General features: G+C 39.7%; 1 protein-coding gene across 4 annotated transcripts in view; it reads right to left on the reverse strand.

The window, feature by feature from the left end:
- Positions 1–4,275: 4,275 nt before the first annotated feature.
- Positions 4,276–25,214, reverse strand: part of Tbcd (tubulin folding cofactor D) — a 51,933-nt gene continuing 30,994 nt past the window's right edge. For all 4 annotated transcript variants that reach the window (XM_053776236.2, XM_053776237.2, XM_053776238.2 and 1 more), the window contains exons 17-22: positions 18,169–18,302; positions 12,340–12,491; positions 9,295–9,490; positions 6,438–6,623; positions 5,655–5,837; positions 4,276–5,409 (exon numbers count right to left, since the gene is read on the reverse strand). In XM_053776236.2, coding sequence (XP_053632211.1) covers positions 5,197–5,409; positions 5,655–5,837; positions 6,438–6,623; positions 9,295–9,490; positions 12,340–12,491; positions 18,169–18,302 — 1,064 coding nt within the window. In that variant the 3' untranslated portion in view covers positions 4,276–5,196. The remainder of the gene's footprint in view (positions 5,410–5,654; positions 5,838–6,437; positions 6,624–9,294; positions 9,491–12,339; positions 12,492–18,168; positions 18,303–25,214) is intronic.

Consider the following 25,214-nt stretch of genomic DNA (forward strand, 5'->3'; position numbering starts at 1 on the left):
TAACCTATGCTCGGTTTAATAGAATGAACTTTGTTACCAAGCAGAGCTGACCAACGTTGTTGCCAACGGGCGTGAAGGTGGGTAGCCATTGCAGCAAAATAGTCCAGAAATGGAACACCTCTATAGGAAATTGGTAGGTCATGTACTGCTGACCGCGCAGCAGTGTCTGCCTGTTCATTGCCTTGTACGTCGACATGACCAGGGACCCAACAAAAAATAATATCTTTATGCTTCGTAGAGATACGGCGTAGCCAAAGTTGGATAGGGAGAACTAGAGGGTGAGATGTATCAAATTTTCGTATAGCCTGTAAAGCACTAAGGGAGTCTGAGACTACCACAAATGATGACACAGGCATAGATGCAATACGAATAAGTGCTGCAAGAATGGCATACAATTCAGCAGTAAAAATGCTAGCCGAAGATAGTAAATGCCCCGCACGACGCTGTCGGGAAACACTGCTGCAAATCCGACGCCGTCTGAAGACTTAGAGCCATCTGTGTTCACAGCGATGGCATGAGAATGGGAGTGAAAGTGATCAAGAAAAGGAGAGCTGGAAGCCACCGTAGGCAGTTGAGCTTTCAAGCACGGGAGTGAGAAAGAACAGACCCGAACAGCTGGAACTTCCCAGGGGGGTAGGGAAAAGTGAGATGCTACATGAACATATAAAGGTGGTAACTGAAGGGAAGACGAGTGAATGTAGGCGAAGAGAAAAGGGACGGAGCAAACAGGGGCGGCGAACGAATAAAGAATGTCTACTGATATCGGTGACCATTCTATAAATGGAAGGATTGTGGAGATCGTGAGAGCGTACATAGTAGCGAAGGCAATGGGCATCACGGCGATCAGACAAGGATGGAACATTTGCTTCTGCATAGAGGCTCTCAACAGGGGAAGAGCGAAAAGCACCAAGGCACAAACGTAATCCTTGGTGATGGATAGGGTTAAGGCTAGAGAGAGTAGCAGGAGAGGCCGCTGAATAAATCTGGTCACCATAATCGAGTTTCGATAAAACGAGGGCTGAATGTAGGAGAAGCAGAGTTTGACGATCAGCTCCCCAGGAAAGAAGAGCAAGGGTTTTAAGAAGGTTTAGCCGGCTGTGACAAGTTGCCTTCAGAGAGGTAATGTAAGGTTTCCAGGATAACCTACGGTCAAAGAGAAGGCCTAGAAACCTGACTGTATCACATTCGGGGATACGGGAGCCATAGAGATACAAAGGATGATAGGAGATGACAGAGCGTCTAGTGAAAGTAATTTGGTGAGTTTTGGTACTGGAAAATTTAAACCCATGCGTGGTGGCCCAAGTGGAAACACGGTCGACCGCATGCTGGAGAGAAACGGCAATAAGATGACAGTCAGCGCCTGCACAAGCAATAGCGAAGTCATCAACATAGTGATGACCAAATATTGGGTGGAAGAACAGAGGCCAAATCATTTATAGCAAGGAGAAAAAGTGTTGTGCTTAGAACACATCCCTGAGGGACACCTTCAGCTTGGACGAAGTCCGGGGAAAGCACATTATTGACTCGAACACAGAAATGTCTGTCAGTTAAAAAGTTCTTAAGGAAAGATGGTAGATTGCCTAGGAGGCCTAAGGAGTGGGCCTGGGCCAAAATATTATACCTCCAAGTTGTGTCATATGCCTTCTCAAGGTCAAAAAATATGGCAATAACTGAGTGATTATTCGCAAAGGCATTACAAACATACGTATCCAAGCGTAGTAAGGGGTCTATGGTAGAACGGCCCTTGCGAAAGCCATATTGACTAGCGGAGAGACTGTTGTGTGTGTCTAAATACCACATTAAACATCGATTTACGAGACGTTCCATCACTTTGCAAACTGCACTAGTAAGAGCGATGGGACGATAGTGGGAGGCATCATGTCCTGTAGTACCTGGTTTGCGGAAAGGGAGAACAATGGCAGATTTCCACAGCTGGGGAAGAACTCCTTGTGCCCAAATAAGATTGAAGAGGTGTAAGAGGACTACAAGGGCTGACCGATGTAAATGTTGTAACATACGAATATGAATGTCGTCAGGCCCAGCTGCCGATGATCGGCAAGCTGAGAGCGTTGCCTCCAGTTCTTGAAGTGTAAAAGGCACATTATACAGTGGACCCCCGCATAACGATCACCTCCGAATGCGATCATTTATGTAAGTGTATTTATGTAAGTGCGTTTGTACCTGTATGTTTAAGGGTCTGAAATGGACTAATCTACTTTACAATATGCCTTATGGGAACAAATTTGGTCAGTACTGGCACCTGAACATACTTCTTGAGTGAAAAAATATCGTTAACTGGGGGTCCACTGTACTGTTCTTCTCTGAGAGAAGAAAAGTCCAAGGGTACTAACTCTCTGGCAGACTTTGAGGAAAGAAACGAGGGGCATAGATGGAGCCCCCGGGAAATACGGACCAGATGTGTGCCAAGTTCAATGGCAACGTCGAGAGGGTTTGCTACATCAACACCAGCGACCCATAGAACAGGAGCCGGGTCAGGAGAGTATTTACCACTCAATTTCCTCACTTTTTTCCAGACTGCACTCATAGAAGAAGCAGAGGTGATGGTGGAAACATAGTCTCGCCAGCAAGTGCGTTTATGCGTTCATGTTTAAAAATGTTGCTAATTTTGGGGCAGTGCTGTATGACCCTTTAGAGCAGTGGTTCCCAAACTTTTTCAGCTTGTTACCCAATTTAACATGCCACATAAAGCATGTTACCCCTTTCACAAACTGTTGTTATTATTGATATATATGGCTAAACGTGAACGTATACAGCCTCGCATACTCTGCTAATCCTAGCAAAACCATTGAAAACGTAAGAACCACACATACATTATATATAAAATTAATAATAGCTACAAATTCACAGTAACAGTGGGTAAATACTAACTATATACTGCACAGGGCAGTACACATACATACCAGCTTATGTCTACCTCGGCTGATGCTCACAGATAAACTGACAGTGTGAAATAGAGGCAGCCTCAGGAAGTGAGTGACGCGTACTGGACAGGTCGATCTGGGCTACTGAGTGACTTTTGTCCTGAAGCATACTTGTCAAAATACTTTTGGGTTTCCACACACTTAGCTATATATTTCTTCTTTTCTAATACTGTATATTAGTTTTTGATGTTTATTGTTATTTGGTTTAACTTTAATACTTACTTATAATAGGTTTACTTTACAACTTTATATACTAAGACAAAGTTAACAATAATCCTCATACCGGGTACCGCATTGTTTTCTTGATTTTCAGAATTCATAACTTTTTTTCTGTCACCCCTCCATTACCCCCCAAAAATGGTTAAATTACCCCCAGGGGGTAATTTACCCCCAGTTTGGGAACCACTGCTTTAGAGTTTAGCACTTGATTATGATTATAATAAAATTCTAATTTTAGGATACCAAATTCAAATCTGAACTTAAATTTGCACCAACACGTACAGATTCTGTGAAATAGAATGCTATAGTGAACAATTTCACCAAAACATATTCATCAAGAAGAAATATCAGGAAACTGATGATCAGTGTGATTGCAGACTGCTGCTGGACACTGGTGAGGGAGAGCCATACTGAACAAGCCAAAAGGCCTGAAAACTGTGATGCAAATATGTTTGAATGACTATGGAAATTTCTGTTGTTTTTGTTATGCACATATATAATGAATTTGTCACCATTAGTTTGTCACTGCATGCATCACACTTAAATATCTATGTATATATAATACCTATGATTGTTAGGTAATATATATCATGTGGTTCTTCAACCTTAAATAGCCAAAATATTATTTAAAGGGTTTTATAAATCTGTACATGATAGAGCTAAACAAGCTCCGATTCATGATAGGTGCATTAAATGTAGCATAAAACTACCAATTTGGTTTCTGAACTATAACAAAATAAGAATCTTTATTTCTACAAGTACATGTACTATGTATACAGATCTAGTGGACATCAATCACATATCGAAAGCCCCTTGTTATGCAGAGCATAACTAGAAAAAGTTAAATTTTGTTGGATACAGAAAATTATTAAATTCTATTAAATTAGTAAGACAGAATTTGCTTTGTTTGAAACCATGCTGATGTTGAACATTAAAATGGTATAAAATACCAGACTGAGGGACTGACCACCTCAAAACTTTAAGGGTGATGGACTGATTACATCGTCTTCAAGTCTCTTCTGCTTCTATCAACTTTTCTGTACTCGACTGAAGAAGCCTACTGTGTAGGCGAAACGTTTCGAAATAAAGATACCTAACTGTTGCATATGTCTTACCTAACATGCTGATGTTACATGGCAATATTCATGCTTCAAAATGACCCTTTTTTTTAGTATCAACTTGTGTCAGCAATACTGATATATTTCAGATTATTATAAGCAAAAGAAATTATTATTATAATCAAAAAGAGGCACTAAACCTACAAGGGTCAAATAAGCAAAGGGAAGCACTAAACCTAATGTAGTTTAAAACATCCTTCATATTTTTTTTAATAGTAATATACTGATTGCTTCTCAGCCGTCTATTAGCTTTTCTGTCTCTAAAACTTTAGCCTTTCCTTCACTATCTACTAAGAGATCTCTGGTCTTACTACCTCTGTCCTGTCCAATTCAGTGTTCCTACTTGCTCTGGGAGTGGGTTGCAGCCTCTTTACTACATATTTTGAATTCCTTTTTTGTGTGATCACTTGATCTCTTGGATATTTTTCCAATGTGGCAATGGAATACTTTAGGTTTACTTACTTACTTTAACAATTATGTCATTTTTACCTTGTTCTGCTTCTCAGTGTCACTTCTTTGTTATATGTGTGTTATATTTTTTCACTACTTATTCCTGATTTCTGCTTCTTTGCATTTGTTTGTAAAAGTTGCTAGCCATTATTAATTACAGGGAGAGATAGAAAAGGACTTAAGTTGTTAGATCTGTATAGTAGAGAGAGAGAAAACAGGGAACGTGGAAAAGCAAAGTAATGAAGATAGACAGAACAAATAAAATAAAATTGGTCATAAACTGGCTGAAACATCTAAAGACCCAACACTGGCAGTGAGAGGACAGACTGAAAAGGGGTGTTTGGTAGTTTGCCAAGATCCACTTGTATGTGCTATACCTAAGAGAAATATTAGTAAAACTGGAATGTACAGTTTCAGTATGTATAAGCTAAATATCACAATAAATCTGTATGTTTCCAAAATGAAAATTAATGTTTTTTGGTCTGTGGAGGAGGAATTCCAAGCAATTCACAAAGCCGATTACGCTGTTTTCGGGCTTCCTCAATATTATCCATCCACTCTGTCTCCTCTAAAATATTGGTGACTTCCTCTAGATGTTCTTCAGGAACAATTTCTTGATCACAATAATCTTGTATTGCAGTTAGTAAACTGGTTGCAGTAACTGTTCGAACTTTGGGATACTGTCACCAAATAAAAGTGAAAAAAGATTATAATACAAGTTAATTAAATGGGATTCAGAATCATGACTATTTACATTTTAATTCATTCTTAAGCCAAAACTTGCATAAATTTCTAACATAAAATTTACAATTAAATTTAATGATAAATAATGCTGAATAAAATAATCTGATTATATTTTAGCATTACTCATTTTTAAATTATGTTTAACTACTGTGCACTGTATTTCTCAGTAAAAACGTCTCACCTGATATCCTAAGAAGAGTGAGAGCTGGGTGAGGCAGGACCTTGTTGCACTGCTGTTCATTCTCAATAACTCGCATAGAGCAGTGATCACTGCTGCCAGCTTGTGGTAATCTGTAGACTTAAAACACTCTTTTTTTAAGACGGTAATGAGCCTAGAAGTGTATATTTCATCTTGTTCGAGTACCTGTAAAACGAGAAGAGTTCTCATGTTATTGACTTCAATGGTACTGTATCCAGATACAATAAAAATACATAAAAATATGTGCTAATAAAACTGCTCTATTTCTATATACATATGGACAGCTAAATGTGAATAAGATATACATGTACATTAAAAGTATACTGTACATTTACTAAGTAGTCACTTCCTAACTGCATTCTTTCCCATTATATAAAAGAAATATGCTTTCAATAAGACAAAAGAATTAATTGCTGTATTAGTAAAAGTCATAATTTAAGATCTGAATCTCTTTTAATACTCTTCTTTACATCTATTTCATTAAATGAAGAGTTCTGAATTTGGAATTAATCACCAGTGATTGTTTAAAAAAATTCCTGAAGATTTAAGTAGTCCCATTCCTATGTAATGGTCTCCACTCCCTATTAAGATGTTCAAAATGCTTGTGATTGTAAATTGGCCAGCATTTTATAAATGCATGAAGGCAATTTCATGCAGGAAAGCATTTTCAAACCTAAGTTCAAAAAAAGGTGAATCAGATACTGAGGACTTAACTTTACTAAAAGTATGTTACATTTTCAATGAATAAATATTTTAGATACTAACCGGATCAAGAATTGCTGAAGAACTTAACAAGTCTCCTACAGTTTTGATTAAAGGGAGTGTGATTCGATCCACTTTCTGATAAGCTACAAACAACTGTAGGATTGTTTCCAAGAAGGATGAGAGAAAGTCTGTTTTCTCTGCTCGAGCATTCAAATAGCTGTGTATGGCTTCACTTGTGTATCGTGACTGTTGAAGAAAAGCAAGAACATTTTAATACGTAATTTGGGTACTGTATAAACGTGAAAAGAGCTGATACTATATTGGTAACGTGTATCTATTATCTAATCAAGTACATAACCTTAAACTATATTTACAAACCATTTACTATTTTATGATCTTTAGCATGGATCTACATGACTGAGGCCAGCGTCACTTAGATCTACACAAATTCTAGTACCTTCAAATTCATCATCCAAATATATGACTTGAATATTCATTTGTACATTATTAAATCACACATTTTCAGTTTTCTGTTAAGAGGTACAAGGAGAATATCAGAAAGTAAGAGAGAGGTGAAGGTTTATAAAAAAAAGGAGGAGACAGTTAGAGTAAGATACAAGCAATTACTTGTAGAAAGATGGGCTAGTAATAGTACAGAAAATGAAGTTTAAGAGGTATGGGGTAGATTTAAGAAAGCAATGTTAGCATGTTCAGCAGAAGTTTGTGGATATGGTAGAGTGGGTGTGGGAGGGAAGAGGTAAGACTGGTGGATTGATGAGGTAGTGAGAGTAGTAAGAGATAAAACATTAGCATATGAGAAGTTTCTACAAAGCAGAAGGGATGTAAGGAGGAAGAAGCATATGGAGAAACGTAAAGTGGTGAAGTAATGTAAAAGGAGAGCAAATGAGAGAGTGGGTGAAATGCTGGCAACAAATTTTGCTGAAAATAAGAAATATTTTTGTAGTGAAATTAATAAGCTGAGAAAGCCTAGGGAATGAATGGATTTGACAGTTAATAACTTAAGAGTAGAGTTATCAGATGGAGAGTTGGAGGTATTGGGAAGATGGAGGGAACATTTCGAGGAACTTTAATGTTGATGAAGTTAGGGAAGCTGTGAACTCGTGCATTGGCCAGGGAGGTTTAACATCTTTTAGGAACGAGGAAGAACCGGATGTGAGTGTAGGGGAGGTATGCGAGGCTGTGGGTAGAATGAAAAGGGGTAAAGCAGCTTGGATTGATGGGATCAATACAGAAATGTTAAAAACAGGTGGGTATATACTTAGGAATAGTTGGTGCTTTTATTTAATAAATGTATGAGCAAAGGGAAGGTACCTAGGGATTGGCAGAGAACTTGCATAACTCCTTTGTAGAATGGAAAGGGGACAAGAGAGAGTAAGAATTATAGGGTAATAAGCCTGTTGAATATACCTGGTAAGGTGTATGGTTATTACTGAAAGAATTAAGAGTAAGATGGAGAGCAGGATCGCAGATGAGCAAGGAGGCTTTAGGAAGGGAAGGGGATGTGTAGACCAAGTATTTACAGTGAAGCATACAAGTGAATAGTATTTAGATAAGGATAAAGAAGTTTTCATTGCATTTATTTATTTTTGAAAAGGCATACAACAGGGTAGATGGGGAGCAACATGGCAGATGTTGCAAGTGTATATAATAGGTTGTAGGTCACTGAAAGCAGTTAAGTTTTCTTACAAGGATAGCGAGGCTCAGGTTTGAGTATGAGAGAGGGAGATTATTTCCCAGTAAAAGAAGGCCTTAGACGGGATGTGTGATGTCACCATAGTTCTTCAATATATTTAGAGATGTGGATGTAAGATAAGTGAATGCTCAGGTGCTGGCAAGGTATGAGATTAGAAGATAAACAATAACACAAAGTGGGAGTTGTGACAGTTGCTTTATGCTGATGACACTGTGCTCTTGGGAGATTCTGAAGAGAGGTTCCAGAAGTTGGTAGACGAATTTGGGAGGGTATGTAAGAGAAGGAAATTAAAGGTGAAAATAGGAAAGATCAAGGTGATGAGAATAACAAAAAATTTAGGTAATTAAAGATTGGATATCAGAGTGGAAGGAGTGAGTATGGAGGAAGTGAATGTTTTTGAATATTTGGGAGTGGACTTGTCAGCAGATGGGTCGATGAAAGATAAGGTGAATCATAGTATTGATTAGGGAAAAAAGGTGAGTGGTACACTGAGAGTTTGTAGAGACAGTATGTTATCCATGGAAGCAAAGAGGGGGAATGTATGAGAGTATAGTTATACCAACGCTCTTATTTGGGTGTGAAGCATGGGTGACGAATGTTGCAACAAGGGGAAAGCTGGAGACAGTGGAGATGTGTCTGAGGGCAATGTGTGGTGTGAATATTATGCAGAGAATCTGGAGCTTGGAGAATATGAGGTGTAGGGTTTCTAAAAGTATTATCCAGAGGGCTTGCCGAGACGGAGTTGCTGAGATGGTTCGGACATTTAGAGGATGGAACAAAATAGCCTGACTTGGAAGTTGTATAAATCTGTGGTGGAAGACAGAGGTGTAAGGGTCATCCTAGGAAGGTTGGAGGGAGAGGATAAAAGAGGTTTTATGCACAAGGGGCTTAGACTTCCAGCAGGTGTGCGTGAGCATGATAAGAGAGTGGAGGCAAATGGCTTTTATCACTTGACATGATGTTGGAGTGTGAGCAAAGTAACTTTTATGAAGAGATTCAGGGAAACCAGATAGCTGAACTAGAGTCCTGGAGGTGGAAAGTACAGTGACTGTGCTCTGAAGAAAGGGTATAGATATGTTGCAGTCTCTGGCAAAACAATGATGGAGTGATGATGAAAGTATTTCTTCTTTTTGGGTCACTGCCTCTGTGGGAAATGGCCATTGTGTTATAAAAAAAAATAGTAATAAAAATATTTGTACTAACCAAATTTGCAGAGATCCCTCCAGCCGAGTAAGTGATTCCCAATAGGACTCGAGTCCTATAAGCCGGGAAGTCCAAAAGCTGAATGAATATATGAAATGTAGCCTTTTCTGATGCCCAATTCATTATATCGCATGCTTCCTTTGGAAAAATGGTTTCCAGTTCCTTTAAGTTAGGTATGTATGGTAGTTTTGGTGAGCTGGAAAAATAAATTGCATTAATATAAAGTAACCTAACCTAGCCTATCCATGGTTTCCACTCTTAAACTCTTTGGATTGTATTTCAATACAATAACAAACAAAAATAATCATATACTATATTACAATTCAGAGGTCTCAGGAGGGATTACTGAGATGGTTAAGTTCACCTCTGCCATGTATTAGCAAATTTTATACTCAGTGTGTTAGTCAACCCTTAGCATAAAAAATCTACTTAAATGTCAGCTATATATACATATATATATACATATATTTTTTTTTTCAACAAGTTGGCCGTCTCCCACTGAGGCAGGGTGACCCAAAAAAGAAAGAAAATCCCCAAAAAGAAAATACTTTCATTATCATTAAACACTTTCACCTCACTCATACATAATCACTGTTTTGCAGAGGTGCTCAGAATACAACAGTTTAGAAGCATATATGTATAAAGATACACAACATATCCCTCCAAACTGCCAATATCCCAAACCCCTCCTTTCAAGTGCAGGCATTATACTTCCCATTTCCAGGACTCGAGTCTGGCTATATAAAAATAACTGGTTTCCCTGAATCCCTTCACTAAATATTACCCTGCTCACACTCCAACAGTTTGTCAGGTCCAAAATACCATTCCTCTCCATTCACTCCTATCTAATATGCTCATGTAAGCTTGCTGGAAGTCCAAGCCCCTCGCCCACAAAACCTCCTTTACCCCCTCCTTCCAACCTTTATGAGGAGGACCCCTACCCCACCATCCTTCCCCTACAGATTAATATGCTCTCCATGTCATTCTACTTTGATCCATTCTCTCTAAATGACAAAACCACCTCAACAACCCCTCTTCAACCCTCTGACTAATACTTTTATTAACTCCACACCTTCTCCTAATTTCCACACACTGAATTTTCTGCATAATATTCACACCACACATTGCCCTTAGACAGGACATCTCCACTGCCTCCAACCGCCTCCTTGCTGCAGCATTTACAACCCAACCTTCACACCCATATAAGTGTTGGTACTACTTTACTTTCATACATTCCCTTCTTTGCCTCCACAGATAATGCTTTTTGTCTCCACATATACCTCAACACACCACTCGCCTTTTTTCCTTCATCAATACTATGATTAACCTCATCCTTCATAAATCCATCTGCTGACATGTCAGCTCCCAAATATCTGAAAACATTCACTTCTTCCATACTCCTCCTCCCCAATTTGATATCCAATTTTTCTTTATCTAAATCATTTGATACCTTCATCACCTTACTCTTTTCTATGTTCATTTTCAACTTTGTACCTTTACACACACTCCCAAACTCGTCTACTAGTCTTTGCAATTTTTCTTTAGAATCTCCCATATGCACAGTATCATCAGCAAAAAGTAACTGTGTCAATTCCCATTTTGTATTTGATTCCCCATAATTTAATCCACCCCTCTCCCAAACACCCTAGCATTTACTTCTTTTACAACCCTATCTATAAATATATTAAACAACCATGGTGACATTACACATCCCTGTCCAAGACCTACTTTTACCCTCTCTTACACACACCCGAACCTGAGCCTCACTATCCTCATAAAAACTCTTTACAGCATTTAGTAACTTACCACCTATTCCATATATGTGCTTGCAACATCTGCCACATTGCTTCCCTATCCACTCTATCATATGCCTTTTCTAAATAGATAAATACAATAAAAACTTCCCTACCTTTATCTAAATACTGTTCACATATATGCTTCAATATAAACACTTGATCTACACATCCCCTACCCACTCTAAAACCTCATTGCTCATCCGCAATTCTACATTCTGTCTTACCTCTAATTCTTTCAATAATAACCCTACCATACACTTTTCCTGGCATATTCAGTAAACGTATTCCTCTGTAATTTTTACAATCTCTTTTGTCCCCCTTCCCTTTACAAAAAGGGACTATACATGCTCTCTGCCAATCCCTAGGTACCTTCCCCTCTTTCATACATTTCTTAAACAAAAATACCAACCACTCCAACACTACATCCCCCCCTGCTTTTAACATTTCTATCATGATCCCGTCAGTTCCAGCTGCTTTACCCCCTTTCATTCTATGTAATGCCTCCTGCACCTCTCCCACACTCACATCCTACTTTTCTTCACTCCTACAAGATGGTATACCTCCCTGGCCAGTGCACGAAATTACTGCCTCCCTTTCTTCGTCGACATTTAAAAGTTCCTCAAAATATTCTCATCATCTACCCAATACCTCCATCTCCCCATCTACTAACTCCCCTACTTTGTTTTTAAATGACATATCCATTCGTTCCCTAGACTTTCTTAACTTGTTTAACTCGCTCCAAAGTTTTTTCTTATTTTCATTAAAATTTCTTGACAGTGCCTCTCCTACTCTATCATCTGCTCTCCTTTTGCACTCTCTCACCACTCTCTTCACTTTTCTTTTACTCTCCATATACTCTACTCTTCACATAACACTTCTGCTTTGTAAAAACCTCTCATAAGCTACCTTTTTCTCTTTTATCACACCTTTTACTTCATCATTCCACCAATCACTCCTCTTTCCCCCTGCACCCACCCTCCTATAACCACAAACTTCTGCCCCACATTCTAATACTGCATTTTTAAAACTATTCCAACCCTCTTCAACCTCCCCCACTCGCTACTCGTACTTGCACCAGCCCACCTTTCTGCCAATAGTTGCTTATATCTCACCCGAACTTCCTCCTCCCTTAGTTTATACACTTTCACCTCCCTCTTACACACGCACGCACATGCACACGCACACGCACACACACACACACACACACACACACACACACACACACACACAGTAATCATCAAAAGTATACCTGTAGAGAAGAGTAGCAAATGCTGATCCAGCCACTTTTCGTGTTCTGTCTATTCTTTCTACTGCTTGTTGGCAAATACGAGACATCATGTCTCCAACAATCTCCTCAGTTAACAAACTGTCATTCTCCATAACAACTGCTAAAGTTAAGGCCTGAAATAAAATTTTGATTCATATGCAAAACTATAAACCCTCTGAAATGGAACACTTGGGATGAAAATGATAATGACCTTGTAAGTTGAATTATATATGATCTGATGAAAATAAATGGTATAAAATACTGACACTATGGAAACAAACACATATGCAGTTTCATGTGATCCTTTATTGACAACGTTTCGCCCACACAGTGGGCTTTTTCAAGTCACAAACAGATCTACCTGGGGTGGAAGGTACGGGAGTATTTATAGTCAGAATGTTGAGGTCAGGTGGAGAATGCTGCATCTGAGGATCCACTGGGTGGGGTTATAGAGTCTTGGGTAGGTTGGCAGGGGTATTGGACAAGTTGTGAGTAGACCTTCTGCAGTGTTCTATGTTCTTATGTGGGATAGCGATGAAGAAGTTTCTTGGCAAGTGGTTCAGCTATGTTATAGAAGCCATTGTTCTGGTTGAAATTGTTGGTTATAGAGATAAGCGACAATTCCAGGATTCTTCGGTATTGAGTGTTGTCTTCTGTGGCAATAAGTCTTGAGTTTGTGTAGTTGATTAAATGGTTGTGTGAATTGCGATGTTGTACACAGGCATTCCTTGTATCGTCAGTCCTGCTTGCATATTGGTGTTCTGAAATACGTGTTTGGAGGTCTCTTGATGTTTCGCCCACATATAATTTGTTGCAGTCATTACAAGGGATTATGTATACCCCTGCAGAGGATGGAAGCTTGTCCTGTCTACTACTGGTGATGTCCTTGATGGTCGTGGTTGTTGAGGTAGATACTTGGAATGATGTATTGGAAAAGATGTTGGAAACATGTTTGGCAATGGAGTTGGTGGGGAGGACTATGTATCTCTTCTCGGCAGTGTCTTCTCTGGGTGTGTTGAAGATGTTTAATGCCCACCGTCTGCAGTCTCTGATGAAGTGACGAGGATAGTGGAGTTTAGAAAATACTTGTTCAATTATAGTGCATTCTTCCTCAATTAACTCATTGCTGCAGATTCTGAGTGCGCGCAGGAAGAAGCCTATAATTACACCAAGTTTTGTTTTGGTGTCGTGGTGAGAGTAGAAGTGGAGAAGATCGTTTTGGTTGGTTGGTTTTCGATAGACTTTAAAACGAAGTTCATGGTCAGTTTTGTAGAGAAGAACATCAAGGAAAGGAAGAGTGTTGTTGACTTCTTCTTCAAGTGTGAACTGGATTGAGGGCTCGACCTGGTTGAGTTTGTCTTGGAGAGCTTGAACGTTGAAGCGCCTGGGAGTTATGTAGGTACTTTGGTGAATAGGGAAACAAGAAACTTTCCAGCCTTGATGTAACTTCCCTATTCACCAAAGTACCTACAACACAAGCCATCGATCTACGCAGAAAAATTGACGATTCACTTGATCTTCCTATTCCAGCTAGCGATTTCATCGACCTCGTTGAACTATGTGTCGGCTTTACGTGTTTCTCTTTCAAAAATCACCTCTTTCAACAGACTTTTGGTCTACCCATGGGCTCGCCACTCAGTGCCATCCTGGCAAACTTATACATGGAACATCTGGAAGCCGAGCGTTTCTCCACCATTATTCCTTCGACTGTCACCTGGCTCCGTTATGTTGATGACATTCTCCTCATAACTCCCAGGTGCTTCAACATTCAAGCTCTCCAAGACAAGCTCAACCAGGTCGAGCCCTCAATCCAGTTCACACTTGAAGAAGAAGTCAACAACACTTCCTTTCCTTGATGTTCTTCTCTGCAAAACTGACCATGAACTTTGTTTTAAAGTCTATCGAAAACCAACCAACCAAAACTATCTTCTCCACTTCTACTCTCACCACGACACCAAAACTAAACGTGGTGTAATTATAGGCTTCTTCCTGTGCGCACTCAGAATCTGCAGCAATGAGTTCCTTGAGGAAGAATGCACTATAATTGAACAAGTATTTTCTAAACTCCACTATCCTCGTCACTTCATCAGAGACTGCAGACGGCTGGCATTAAACATCTTCAACACACCCAGAGAAGACACTGTCAAGAAGAGATACATAGTCCTCTCCACCAACTCCATTGCCAAACATGTTTCCAACATCTTTTCCAATACATCATTCCAAGTATCTACCTCAACAACCACGACCATCAAGGACATCACCAGTAGTAGACAGGACAAGCTTCCATCCTCTGCAGGGGTATACATAATCCCTTGCAATGATTGCAACAAATTATACGTGGGCAAAACATCAAGAGACCTCCAAACACGTATTTCAGAACACCAATACGCAAGCAGGACTGACGATACAAGGAATGCCTGTGTACAACATCGCAATTCACACAACAATTTAATCAACTACACAAACTCAAGACTTATCGCCACCGAAGACAACACTCAATACCGAAGAATCCTGGAATCATCGCTTATCTCTATAACCAACAATTTCAACCAGAACAATGGCTTCTATAACATAGCTGAACCACTTGCCAAGAAACTTCTTCATCGCTATCCCACATAAGAACATAGAACACTGCAGAAGGTCTACTCACAACTTGTCCAATGCCCCTGCCAAGCTACCCAAGACTCTATAACCCCACCCAGTGGATCCTCAGATGCAGCATTCTCCACCTGACCTCAACATTCTGACTATAAATACTCCCGTACCTTCCACCCCAGGTAGATCTGTTTGTGACTTGAAAAAGCCCACTGTGTTGGGCGAAATGTTGTCAATAAAGGATCACATTAAACTGCATATGTGTTTATGTTTCCATATATGATCTGTTGAATAGAATGATATACAATACTCCGCGATGTAATCTATTTCACCTTTCATTATTACTACTTATCAACTGTTTCTGCACTGGGAGGTGCTGTACAACATTCTTACATCATTGTATTTGTATGCATTTTGCTGTTTTCAATACTAACATAATATAAAAATTTATATGTAGGTGAATCCCCTGTCACATACTGTTTTTTCCACCACCTTTCAAAAGAGTACTATATTAACTCTAGAGAAAAAAAACTAACATCAGTCACCTCCCACCAAGGTAGGGTGATCCAAAAAACAAAACATATTCACTGTCATTCATTCAATCACTGTCTTGCTAGAGACATGCTGATATCACAGTTCAGACAGTCCTCCCAACTGAAGCAGCCTCATCCCACCTTTAGAGCATAAGCACTGTACCTCAAGGACCTAAATCCTACTAACCAGTTTCCCCTTAATCCCTTCATAAAACTATTTGCCTCCACTCACTCTGATCTAATGCACTCACAAAAGCCAGATGAATGCTCAAACCACTGGAACTCAAAACTCCTTTATCCCCTCCATCCAACCTATCTTGGAATGACCCTACCTATCTTTCCCTTCATTCTCCAGATTCATGTACCCTTTCATATATTGACTTTCTCCATTGCCACCATATCTCCTCACTCCCCACCTGCCTCTCTTCACACCCCCACTTTCCCTTCAATATCCACAAACTTCTGCTATGCAGTCAAAACACTCCATTCCTCAAGCCCTTCCTCATTATCTATACTCTCTCTAGTTAAGCCTTCTCCCAACAGCTGTGTATATCATAACTAACTATTGCCTCCTCTAATTTATTCACTTTCACCTACCTCTTACTCACTGATGATATTCTCCTTGTACCCCATCTACCTCTTACTCTGTAGCTAACAATAAATAACAATCTGGTATATCTGTTGCCCCTCTAAAAAATGTACATTAAGTAGTTTAGTAACCCTCAACCTATCATTTAACAAAATTCTGTCATTATGGCCTATATATCTCATACTTTCTTAAAATAAGTGTTGCCTATCATTAAACCTTTTTCTATATGCTTTTTCTATATGCGATTCATAAGAACATAAGAAAGGAGGATCACTGCAGGAGGCCTGTTGGCCCATACTAGGCAGGTCCTTTACAATTCATCCCACTAACAAAACATTTGCCCAACCCGATTTTCAATGCTACCCAAGAAATAAGCTCTGATGTGCAAGTCCCACTCAAATCCAACCCCTCCCACTCATGTACTTATCCAACCTAAATTTGAAACTACCCAAAGTCCTAGCCTCAATAACCCAACTAGGTAGACTGTTCCACTCATCAACTACCCTATTTCCAAACCAATACTTTCTTATGTCCTTTCTAAATCTAAACTTATCTAATTTAAATCCATTACTGCAGGTTCTCTCTTGGAGAGATATCCTCAAGACCTTATTAATATCCCCCCTATTAATACCTATCTTCCACTTATACACTTCGATCAGGTCTCCCCTCATTCTTCGTCTAACAAGTGAATGTAACTTAAGAGTCTTCAATCTTTCTTCATAAGGAAGATTTCTAATGCTATGTATTAATTTAGTCATCTTACGCTGAATGTTTTCTAACGAATTTATGTCCATTCTGTAATATGGAGACCAGAATTGAGCTGCATAATCTAGGTGAGACCTTACTAATGATGTATAAAGCTGCAGTATGACCTCTGGACTTCTGTTGCTTACACTTCTTGACATAAATCCCAGTAATCTATTTGCCTTATTATGTACGCTTAGGCATTGCTGTCTTGGTTTAAGGTTGCTGCTCACCATAACCCCCAAGTCCTTTTCGCAATCTGTATGGCTAAGTTCTACATCATTTAACTTATAAGTGCTAGGGTTATGGACACTCCCGAGCTTCAGAACCTTGCATTTATCTACATTGAACTGCATCTGCCACTTTTCTGACCAAGAACAGAGTTTGTTTAAATCCTCCTGAAGTTCCATAACATCTCGTTTGAATCAATTATCCTACCTATCTTTGTGTCATCGGCGAATTTGCTCATATCACTAGTAATTCCCTCATCAAGATCATTGATATATATTATAAATAACAACGGGCCCAAGACTGATCCCTGTGGAACGCCACTTGTTACAGATCCCCACTCGGATTTAACCCCATTTATGGACACTCTCTGCTTCCTGTCTGTGAGCCATGACTCGATCCACGAGAGCACTTTTCCCCCAATGCCATGAGCTGCCACTTTCTTTAACAGTCTATGGTGCGGAACTCTATCAAAAGCCTTACTAAAATCTAAGTAAATAATATCAAATTCTTTATCGTGATCAACAGCCTCAAAAGCTTTACTGAAGAAAGTTAATAAATTAGTTAGACAAGACCGGCCTCTTGTGAATCCATGCTGAGTATCATTAATCAAGCTATGCTTATCGAGATGGCTTCTTATAATCTCAGCTATAATTGACTCTAGTAATTTGCCTACAATTGAGGTCAGGCTTAGTGGGCGGTAATTTGACGGTAACGACTTGTCCCCTGTTTTAAAAATAGGAATTACATTACCCATCTTCCACATATCAGACACTACACCTGTTTGAAGAGATAAATTAAAAATATTAGTTAATGGTTCACAGAGTTCCATTTTGCATTCCTTAAGAACCCTTGAAAAAACCTCATCAGGACCCGGCGATTTGATTAATATCATTTACTCCAGCACTCCATACTTGCCTACTGTACCCTCTTGCTTTAGCATTTAGGCTAAAATGTATAAAATTTTGTTAATGTGATTAGGAATGAGAATATATATAGAGGAATATCTAGTTTTGCAAGGATAAAATAACATACCATGGGAAAGACAATACAATAATCCTGCTGAACAATAGGAAACAGTTTATTAAATTATTTATGAAAAGAAAACAAACATGTCCTTACCTGTAATGCTGATATAGCTGCCTCTCTGACCCAAGCACCAATGTCACCCCTGCGGTCCATTGTGTAGTCATCTAAACTCTTCAGTAGAGCCTCATAGATGCTTGGTAGATTGCCTTCACAAACATGTTCACATGCTATGAAACATAAAACATTTTCTAGAACACTTAGATTATAAAAAAAAATGTATTAAGGAGCTTAAAAAATACGATATAGTGAAAGTGTATAAACTTAGGGAGGAGGAAGTTCGGGCGAGATATCAGCAATTATTGGCAGAAAGGTGGGCTAGTGCAAGTATGAGTAGTGAGGGGGTTGAAGAGGGTTGGAATAGTTTTAAAAATGCAGTATTAAAATGTGGGGCAGAAGTTTGTGGCTATAGGAGGGTGGATGCAGGAGGAAAGAGGAGTGATTGGTGGAATGATGAAGTAAAGGGTGTGATAAAAAAGAAAAAGGTAGCTTATGAGAGGATTTTACTAAGCAGAAGTGTTATAAGAAGAGCAGAGTATATGGAGAGTAAAATAAAGGTGAAGAGAGTGGTGAGAGAGTGCAAAAGGAGAGCAGATGATAGAGTGGGAGAAGCACTGTCAAGAAATTTTAAGAAAAATGAGAAAAATTTTTGGAGTGAGTTAAACAAGTTAAGAAAGCCTAGGGAGCGAATGAATTTGTCAGTTAAAAACAGAGTAGGGGAGTTAGTAGATGGGATGATGGAGGTACTGGATAGATGCCAGGAATATTTTGAAGAACTTTTAAATGTTGATGAAGAAAGGGAGGCGGTAATTTCATGCAGTGGCCAGGGAGATATACCACCTTTCAGGAGTGAAGAAGAGCAGGATGTGAGCGTGGGGGAGGTGCGTGAGGCATTACGTAGAATGAAAGGAGGTAAAGCAGCTGGAACTGACAGGATCATGACAGAAATGTTAAAAGCAGGTGGAGATATAGTATTGGGGTGGTTGGAAATTAGGAGGGTGGAAATTAGGAGAAGGTGTGGAGTTAATAAAAGTATTAGTCAGAGGGCTGAAGAGGGTTTGTTGAGGTGGTTTGGTCATTTAGAGATAATGGATCAAAGTAGAATGACATGGAGAGCGTATAAATCTGTAGGAGAAGGAAGGTGGGGTAGGGGTCGTCCTCGAAAAGGTTGGAGGGAGGGGGTCAAGGTGGTGTTGTGGGCGAGGGGTTTGGACTTCCAGCAAGCGTGCGTGAGCATGTTAGATAGGAGTGAATGGAGACAAATGGTATTTGGGACCTGACAAGCTGTTGGAGTGTGATCAGGGTAATATTTAGTGAAGGGATTCAGGGAAACCGGCTATTTTATATAACCGGACTTGAGTCCTGGAAATGGGAAGTACAATGCCTGCACTCTAAAGGAGGGGTTTGGGATATTGGCAGTTTGGAGGGATATATTGTGTATTTTTATATGTATATACTTCTAAACTGTTGTATTCTGAGCACCTCTGCAAAAACAGTGATTATGTGTGAGTGAGGTGAAAGTGTTGAATGATGGTGAAAGTACTTTCTTTTTGGGGATTTTCTTTCTTTTTGGGTCACCCTGCCTCGGTGAGAGACGGCCGACTTAATGAAAAAAAAAAAAGTTTACTGAGTATACCAGGAAAAGTATACGGTAGGGTTACTATTTAAAGAATTAGAGGTAAGACAGAATGTAGGACTGCAGATGAGCAAGCAGGTTTTAGAGTGGGTAGGGGATGTGTAGATCAAGTGTTTACATTGAAGCATATATGTGAACAGCATTTAGATAAAGGTAGGGTAGTTTTCACTGCATTTATGGATTTAGAAAAGACATAAACACGTTAGATAACAGGGATATCTTGCTACTCCTACTTACACTTTAGTCACACTTCACAGACACGCACATGCATATATATATACATACATCTAGGTTTTTCTCCTTTTTCTAAATAGCTCTTGTTCTTCTTTATTTCTTCTATTGTCCATGGGGAAGTGGAAAAGAATCATTCCTCCGTAAGCCATGGGTGTCGTATCAGGCGACTAAAATGCCGGGAGCAATGGGCTAGTAACCCCTTCTCCTGTAGACATTTACTAAAAAAGAGAAGAAGAAAAACTTTATAAAACTGGGATGCTTAAATGTGCGTGGATGTAGTGCGGATGACAAGAAACAGATGATTGCTGATGTTATGAATGAAAAGAAGTTGGATGTCCTGGCCCTAAGCGAAACAAAGCTGAAGGGGGTAGGGGAGTTTCAGTGGGGGGAAATAAATGGGATTAAATCTGGAGTATCTGAGAGAGTTAGAGCAAAGGAAGGGGTAGCAGTAATGTTGAATGATCAGTTATGGAAGGAGAAAAGAGAATATGAATGTGTAAATTCAAGAATTATGTGGATTAAAGTAAAGGTTGGATGCGAGAAGTGGGTCATAATAAGCGTGTATGCACCTGGAGAAGAGAGGAATGCAGAGGAGAGAGAGAGATTTTGGGAGATGTTAAGTGAATGTATAGGAGCCTTTGAACCAAGTGAGAGAGTAATTGTGGTAGGGGACCTGAATGTTGAAGTAGGAGAAACTTTTAGAGAGGGTGTGGTAGGTAAGTTTGGGGTGCCAGGTGTAAATGATAATGGGAGCCCTTTGATTGAACTTTGTATAGAAAGGGGTTTAGTTATAGGTAATACATATTTTAAGAAAAAGAGGATAAATAAGTATACAAGATATGATGTAGGGCAAAATGACAGTAGTTTGTTGGATTATGTATTGGTAGATAAAAGACTGTTGAGTAGACTTCAGGATGTACATGTTTATAGAGGGGCCACAGATATATCAGATCACTTTCTAGTTGTAGCTACACTGAGAGTAAAAGGTAGATGGGATACAAGGAGAATAGAAGTATCAGGGAAGAGAGAGGTGAAGGTTTATAAACTAAAAGAGGAGGCAGTTAGGGTAAGATATAAACAGCTATTGGAGGATAGATGGGCTAATGAGAGCATAGGCAATGGGGTCGAAGAGGTATGGGGTAGGTTTAAAAATGTAGTGTTAGAGTGTTCAGCAGAAGTTTGTGGTTACAGGAAAGTGGGTGCGGGAGGGAAGAGGAGCGATTGGTGGAATGATGATATAAAGAGAGTAGTAAGGGAGAAAAAGTTAGCATATGAGAAGTTTTTACAAAGTAGAAGTGATGCAAGGAGGGAAGAGTATATGGAGAAAAAGAGAGAGGTTAAGAGAGTGGTGAAGCAATGTAAAAAGAGAGCAAATGAGAGAGTGGGTGAGATGTTATCAACAAATTTTGTTGAAAATAAGAAAAAGTTTTGGAGTGAGATTAACAAGTTAAGAAAGCCTAGAGAACAAATGCATTTGTCAGTTAAAAATAGGAGAGGAGAGTTATTAAATGGAGAGTTAGAGGTATTGGGAAGATGGAGGGAATATTTTGAGGAATTGTTAAATGTTGATGAAGATAGGGAAGCTGTGATTTCGTGTATAGGACAAGGAGGAATAACATCTTGTAGGAGTGAGGAAGAGCCAGTTGTGAATGTGGGGGAAGTTCGTGAGGCAGTAGGTAAAATGAAAGGGGGTAAGGCAGCCGGGATTGATGGGATAAAGATAGAAATGTTAAAAGCAGGTGGGGATATAGTTTTGGAGTGGTTCGTGCAATTGTTTAATAAATGTATGGAAGAGGGTAAGGTACCTAGGGATTGGCAGAGAGCATGCATAGTTCCTTTGTATAAAGGCAAAGGGGATAAAAGAGAGTGCAAAAATTATAGGGGGATAAGTCTGCTGAGTCCTCCATGGGGAAGTGGAACAGAATTCTTCCTCCGTAAGCCATGCGTGTTGTAAGAGGCGACTAAAATGCCGGGAGCAAGGAGCTAGTAACCCCTTCTCCTGTATATATTACTAAATGTAAAAGGAGAAACTTTCGTTTTTCCTTTTGGGCCAGGGGGATATGAAAGAAAGAAAGAAGTCTGCTGAGTATACCTGGTAAAGTGTATGGTAGAGTTATTATTGAAAGAATTAAGAGTAAGACGGAGAATAGGATAGCAGATGAACAAGGAGGCTTTAGGAAAGGTAGGGGGTGTGTGGACCAGGTGTTTACAGTGAAACATATAAGTGAACAGTATTTAGATAAGGCTAAAGAGGTCTTTGTGGCATTTATGGATTTGGAAAAGGCGTATGACAGGGTGGATAGGGGGGCAATGTGGCAGATGTTGCAAGTGTATGGTGTAGGAGGTAGGTTACTGAAAGCAGTGAAGAGTTTTTACGAGGATAGTGAGGCTCAAATTAGAGTATGTAGGAAAGAGGGAAATTTTTTCCCAGTAAAAGTAGGCCTTAGACAAGGATGTGTGATGTCACCGTGGTTGTTTAATATATTTATAGATGGGGTTGTAAGAGAAGTAAATGCGAGGGTCTTGGCAAGAGGCGTGGAGTTAAAAGATAAAGAATCACACACAAAGTGGGAGTTGTCACAGCTGCTCTTTGCTGATGACACTGTGCTCTTGGGAGATTCTGAAGAGAAGTTGCAGAGATTGGTGGATGAATTTGGTAGGGTGTGCAAAAGAAGAAAATTAAAGGTGAATACAGGAAAGAGTAAGGTTATGAGGATAACAAAAAGATTAGGTGATGAAAGATTGAATATCAGATTGGAGGGAGAGAGTATGGAGGAGGTGAATGTATTCAGATATTTGGGAGTGGACGTGTCAGCGGATGGGTCTATGAAAGATGAGGTGAATCATAGAATTGATGAGGGGAAAAGAGTGAGTGGTGCACTTAGGAGTCTGTGGAGACAAAGAACTTTGTCCTTGGAGGCAAAGAGGGGAATGTATGAGAGTATAGTTTTACCAACGCTCTTATATGGGTGTGAGGCATGGGTGATGAATGTTGCAGCGAGGAGAAGGCTGGAGGCAGTGGAGATGTCATGTCTGAGGGCAATGTGTGGTGTGAATATAATGCAGAGAATTCATAGTTTGGAAGTTAGGAGGACGTGCGGGATTACCAAAACTGTTGTCCAGAGGGCTGAGGAAGGGTTGTTGAGGTGGTTCGGACATGTAGAGAGAATGGAGCGAAACAGAATGACTTCAAGAGTGTATCAGTCTGTAGTGGAAGGAAGGCGGGGTAGGGGTCGGCCTAGGAAAGGTTGGAGAGAGGGGGTAAAGGAGGTTTTGTGTGCGAGGGGCTTGGACTTCCAGCAGGCATGCGTGAGCGTGTTTGATAGGAGTGAATGGAGACAAACGGTTTTTAATACTTGACGTGCTGTTGGAGTGTGAGCAAAGTAACATTTATGAAGGGGTTCAGGGAAACCGGCAGGCCGGACTTGAGTCCTGGAGATGGGAAGTACAGTGCCTGCACTCTGAAGGAGGGGTGTTAATGTTGCAGTTTAAAAACTGTAGTGTAAAGCACCCTTCTGGCAAGACAGTGATGGAGTGAATGATGGTGAAAGTTTTTCTTTTTCAGGCCACCCTGCCTTGGTGGGAATCGGCCAGTGTGATAATAATAAAAAAAATAATATGATAGAGTGGATAGGGGAGCAATAAGGCAGATGTTGCAAGTATATGGAATAGGTGGTAAGTTACTAAATGCTATAAAGAGTTTTTATGAGGATAGTGAGGCTCAGATTAGGGTGTGTAGAAGAGAGGGAGACTACTTCCCGGTAAAAGTAGGTCTTAGACAGGGATGTGTAATGTCAACATGGTTGTTTAATATATTTATAGATGGGGTTGTAAAAGAAGTAAATGCTAGGGTGTTCGGGAGAGGGGTGGGATTAAATTAAGGGGAATCAAATACAAAATCTGAATTGACACAGTTACCTTTTGTTGATGATACTGTGCTTATTGGAGATTCTAAAGAAAAATTGCAAAGGTTAGTGGACGAGTTTGGGAGTGTGTGTAAAGGGAGAAAATTGAAAGTGAACATAGAAAAGAGTAAGGTGATGAAGGTATCAAATGATTTAGATAAAGAAAAATTGGATATGAAATTGGAGAGGAGTATGGAAGAAGTGAATGTTTCCAGATATTTGGAAGTTGATGCATCAGCCGATGGATTTATGAAGGATGAAGTTAACCATAGAATTAAGGAAAAAAGGTGAGTTGTGTGTTCAGGTATATATGGAGACAAAAAAATGTTATCTATGGAGGCAAAGAAGGAAATGTATGAAAGTATAGTGGTACCAACACTCTTATATGGGTGTGAAGCTTAGGTTGTAAATGCTGCAGCGAAGAGATGGTTGGAGGCAGTGGAGATGTCCTGTCTAAGGGCAATGTGTGGTGTAAATATTATGCAGAAAATTCAGAGTGTGGAAATTAGGAGAAGGTGTGGAGTTAATAAAAGTATTAGTCAGAGGGCTGAAGAGGGGTTGTTGAGGTGGTTTGGTCAGTTAGAGAGAATGGATCAAAGTAAAATGACATGGAGAGCGTTTAAATCCATAGGGGAAGGACGGTGGGGTAGGGGTTGTCCTTGAAAAGGTTGGAGGGAGGGGGTAAAGGAGGTTGTGTGGGCAAAGGGTTTAGACTTCCAGTAAGCGTGCATGAGCGTGTTAGATAGGAGTGAATGGAGACGAATGGTATTTGGAACCTGACGAGGTGTTGGAGTGTGAGCAGGGTAATATTTAGTGAAGGGATTCAGGGAAACCGGTTATTTTTATATAGCCGGACTTGAGTACTGGAAATGGGAAGCACAATGCCTGTACTTTAAAGGAGGGTTTGGGATATTGGCAGTTTGGAGGGATATGTTGTACATCTTTTTAAGTATATACTTCTAAACTGTTGTATTCTGAGCACCTCTGCAAAAACAGTGATTATGTATGAGTGTGGTGAAAGTGTTGAATGATGATGAAAGTGTTTTCTTTTTGGGTCACCCTGTCTCGGTGGGAGATGGCCGACTTGTTAAAAAAAAAAAAATAATTTCACGTAATGGTGTTTATAATACGTACATGAATCCCTCAAAATCTTTAAGTGCGAGGAAAAGACATCAGAAAGTTCACTATTTACAAGCAAACCAAGAGGAGATACTGTACAGACAAATGCGAAGAGACAATCTATGACTGTTTATTGAATTATGAAATCGTAATAACATGATTAAAAATAAACCATAGTACAGGTGGGG

This window comes from Cherax quadricarinatus, chromosome 19, assembly GCF_038502225.1.
Source record: "Cherax quadricarinatus isolate ZL_2023a chromosome 19, ASM3850222v1, whole genome shotgun sequence".
In the NCBI taxonomy this organism is placed as follows: domain Eukaryota; kingdom Metazoa; phylum Arthropoda; class Malacostraca; order Decapoda; family Parastacidae; genus Cherax; species Cherax quadricarinatus.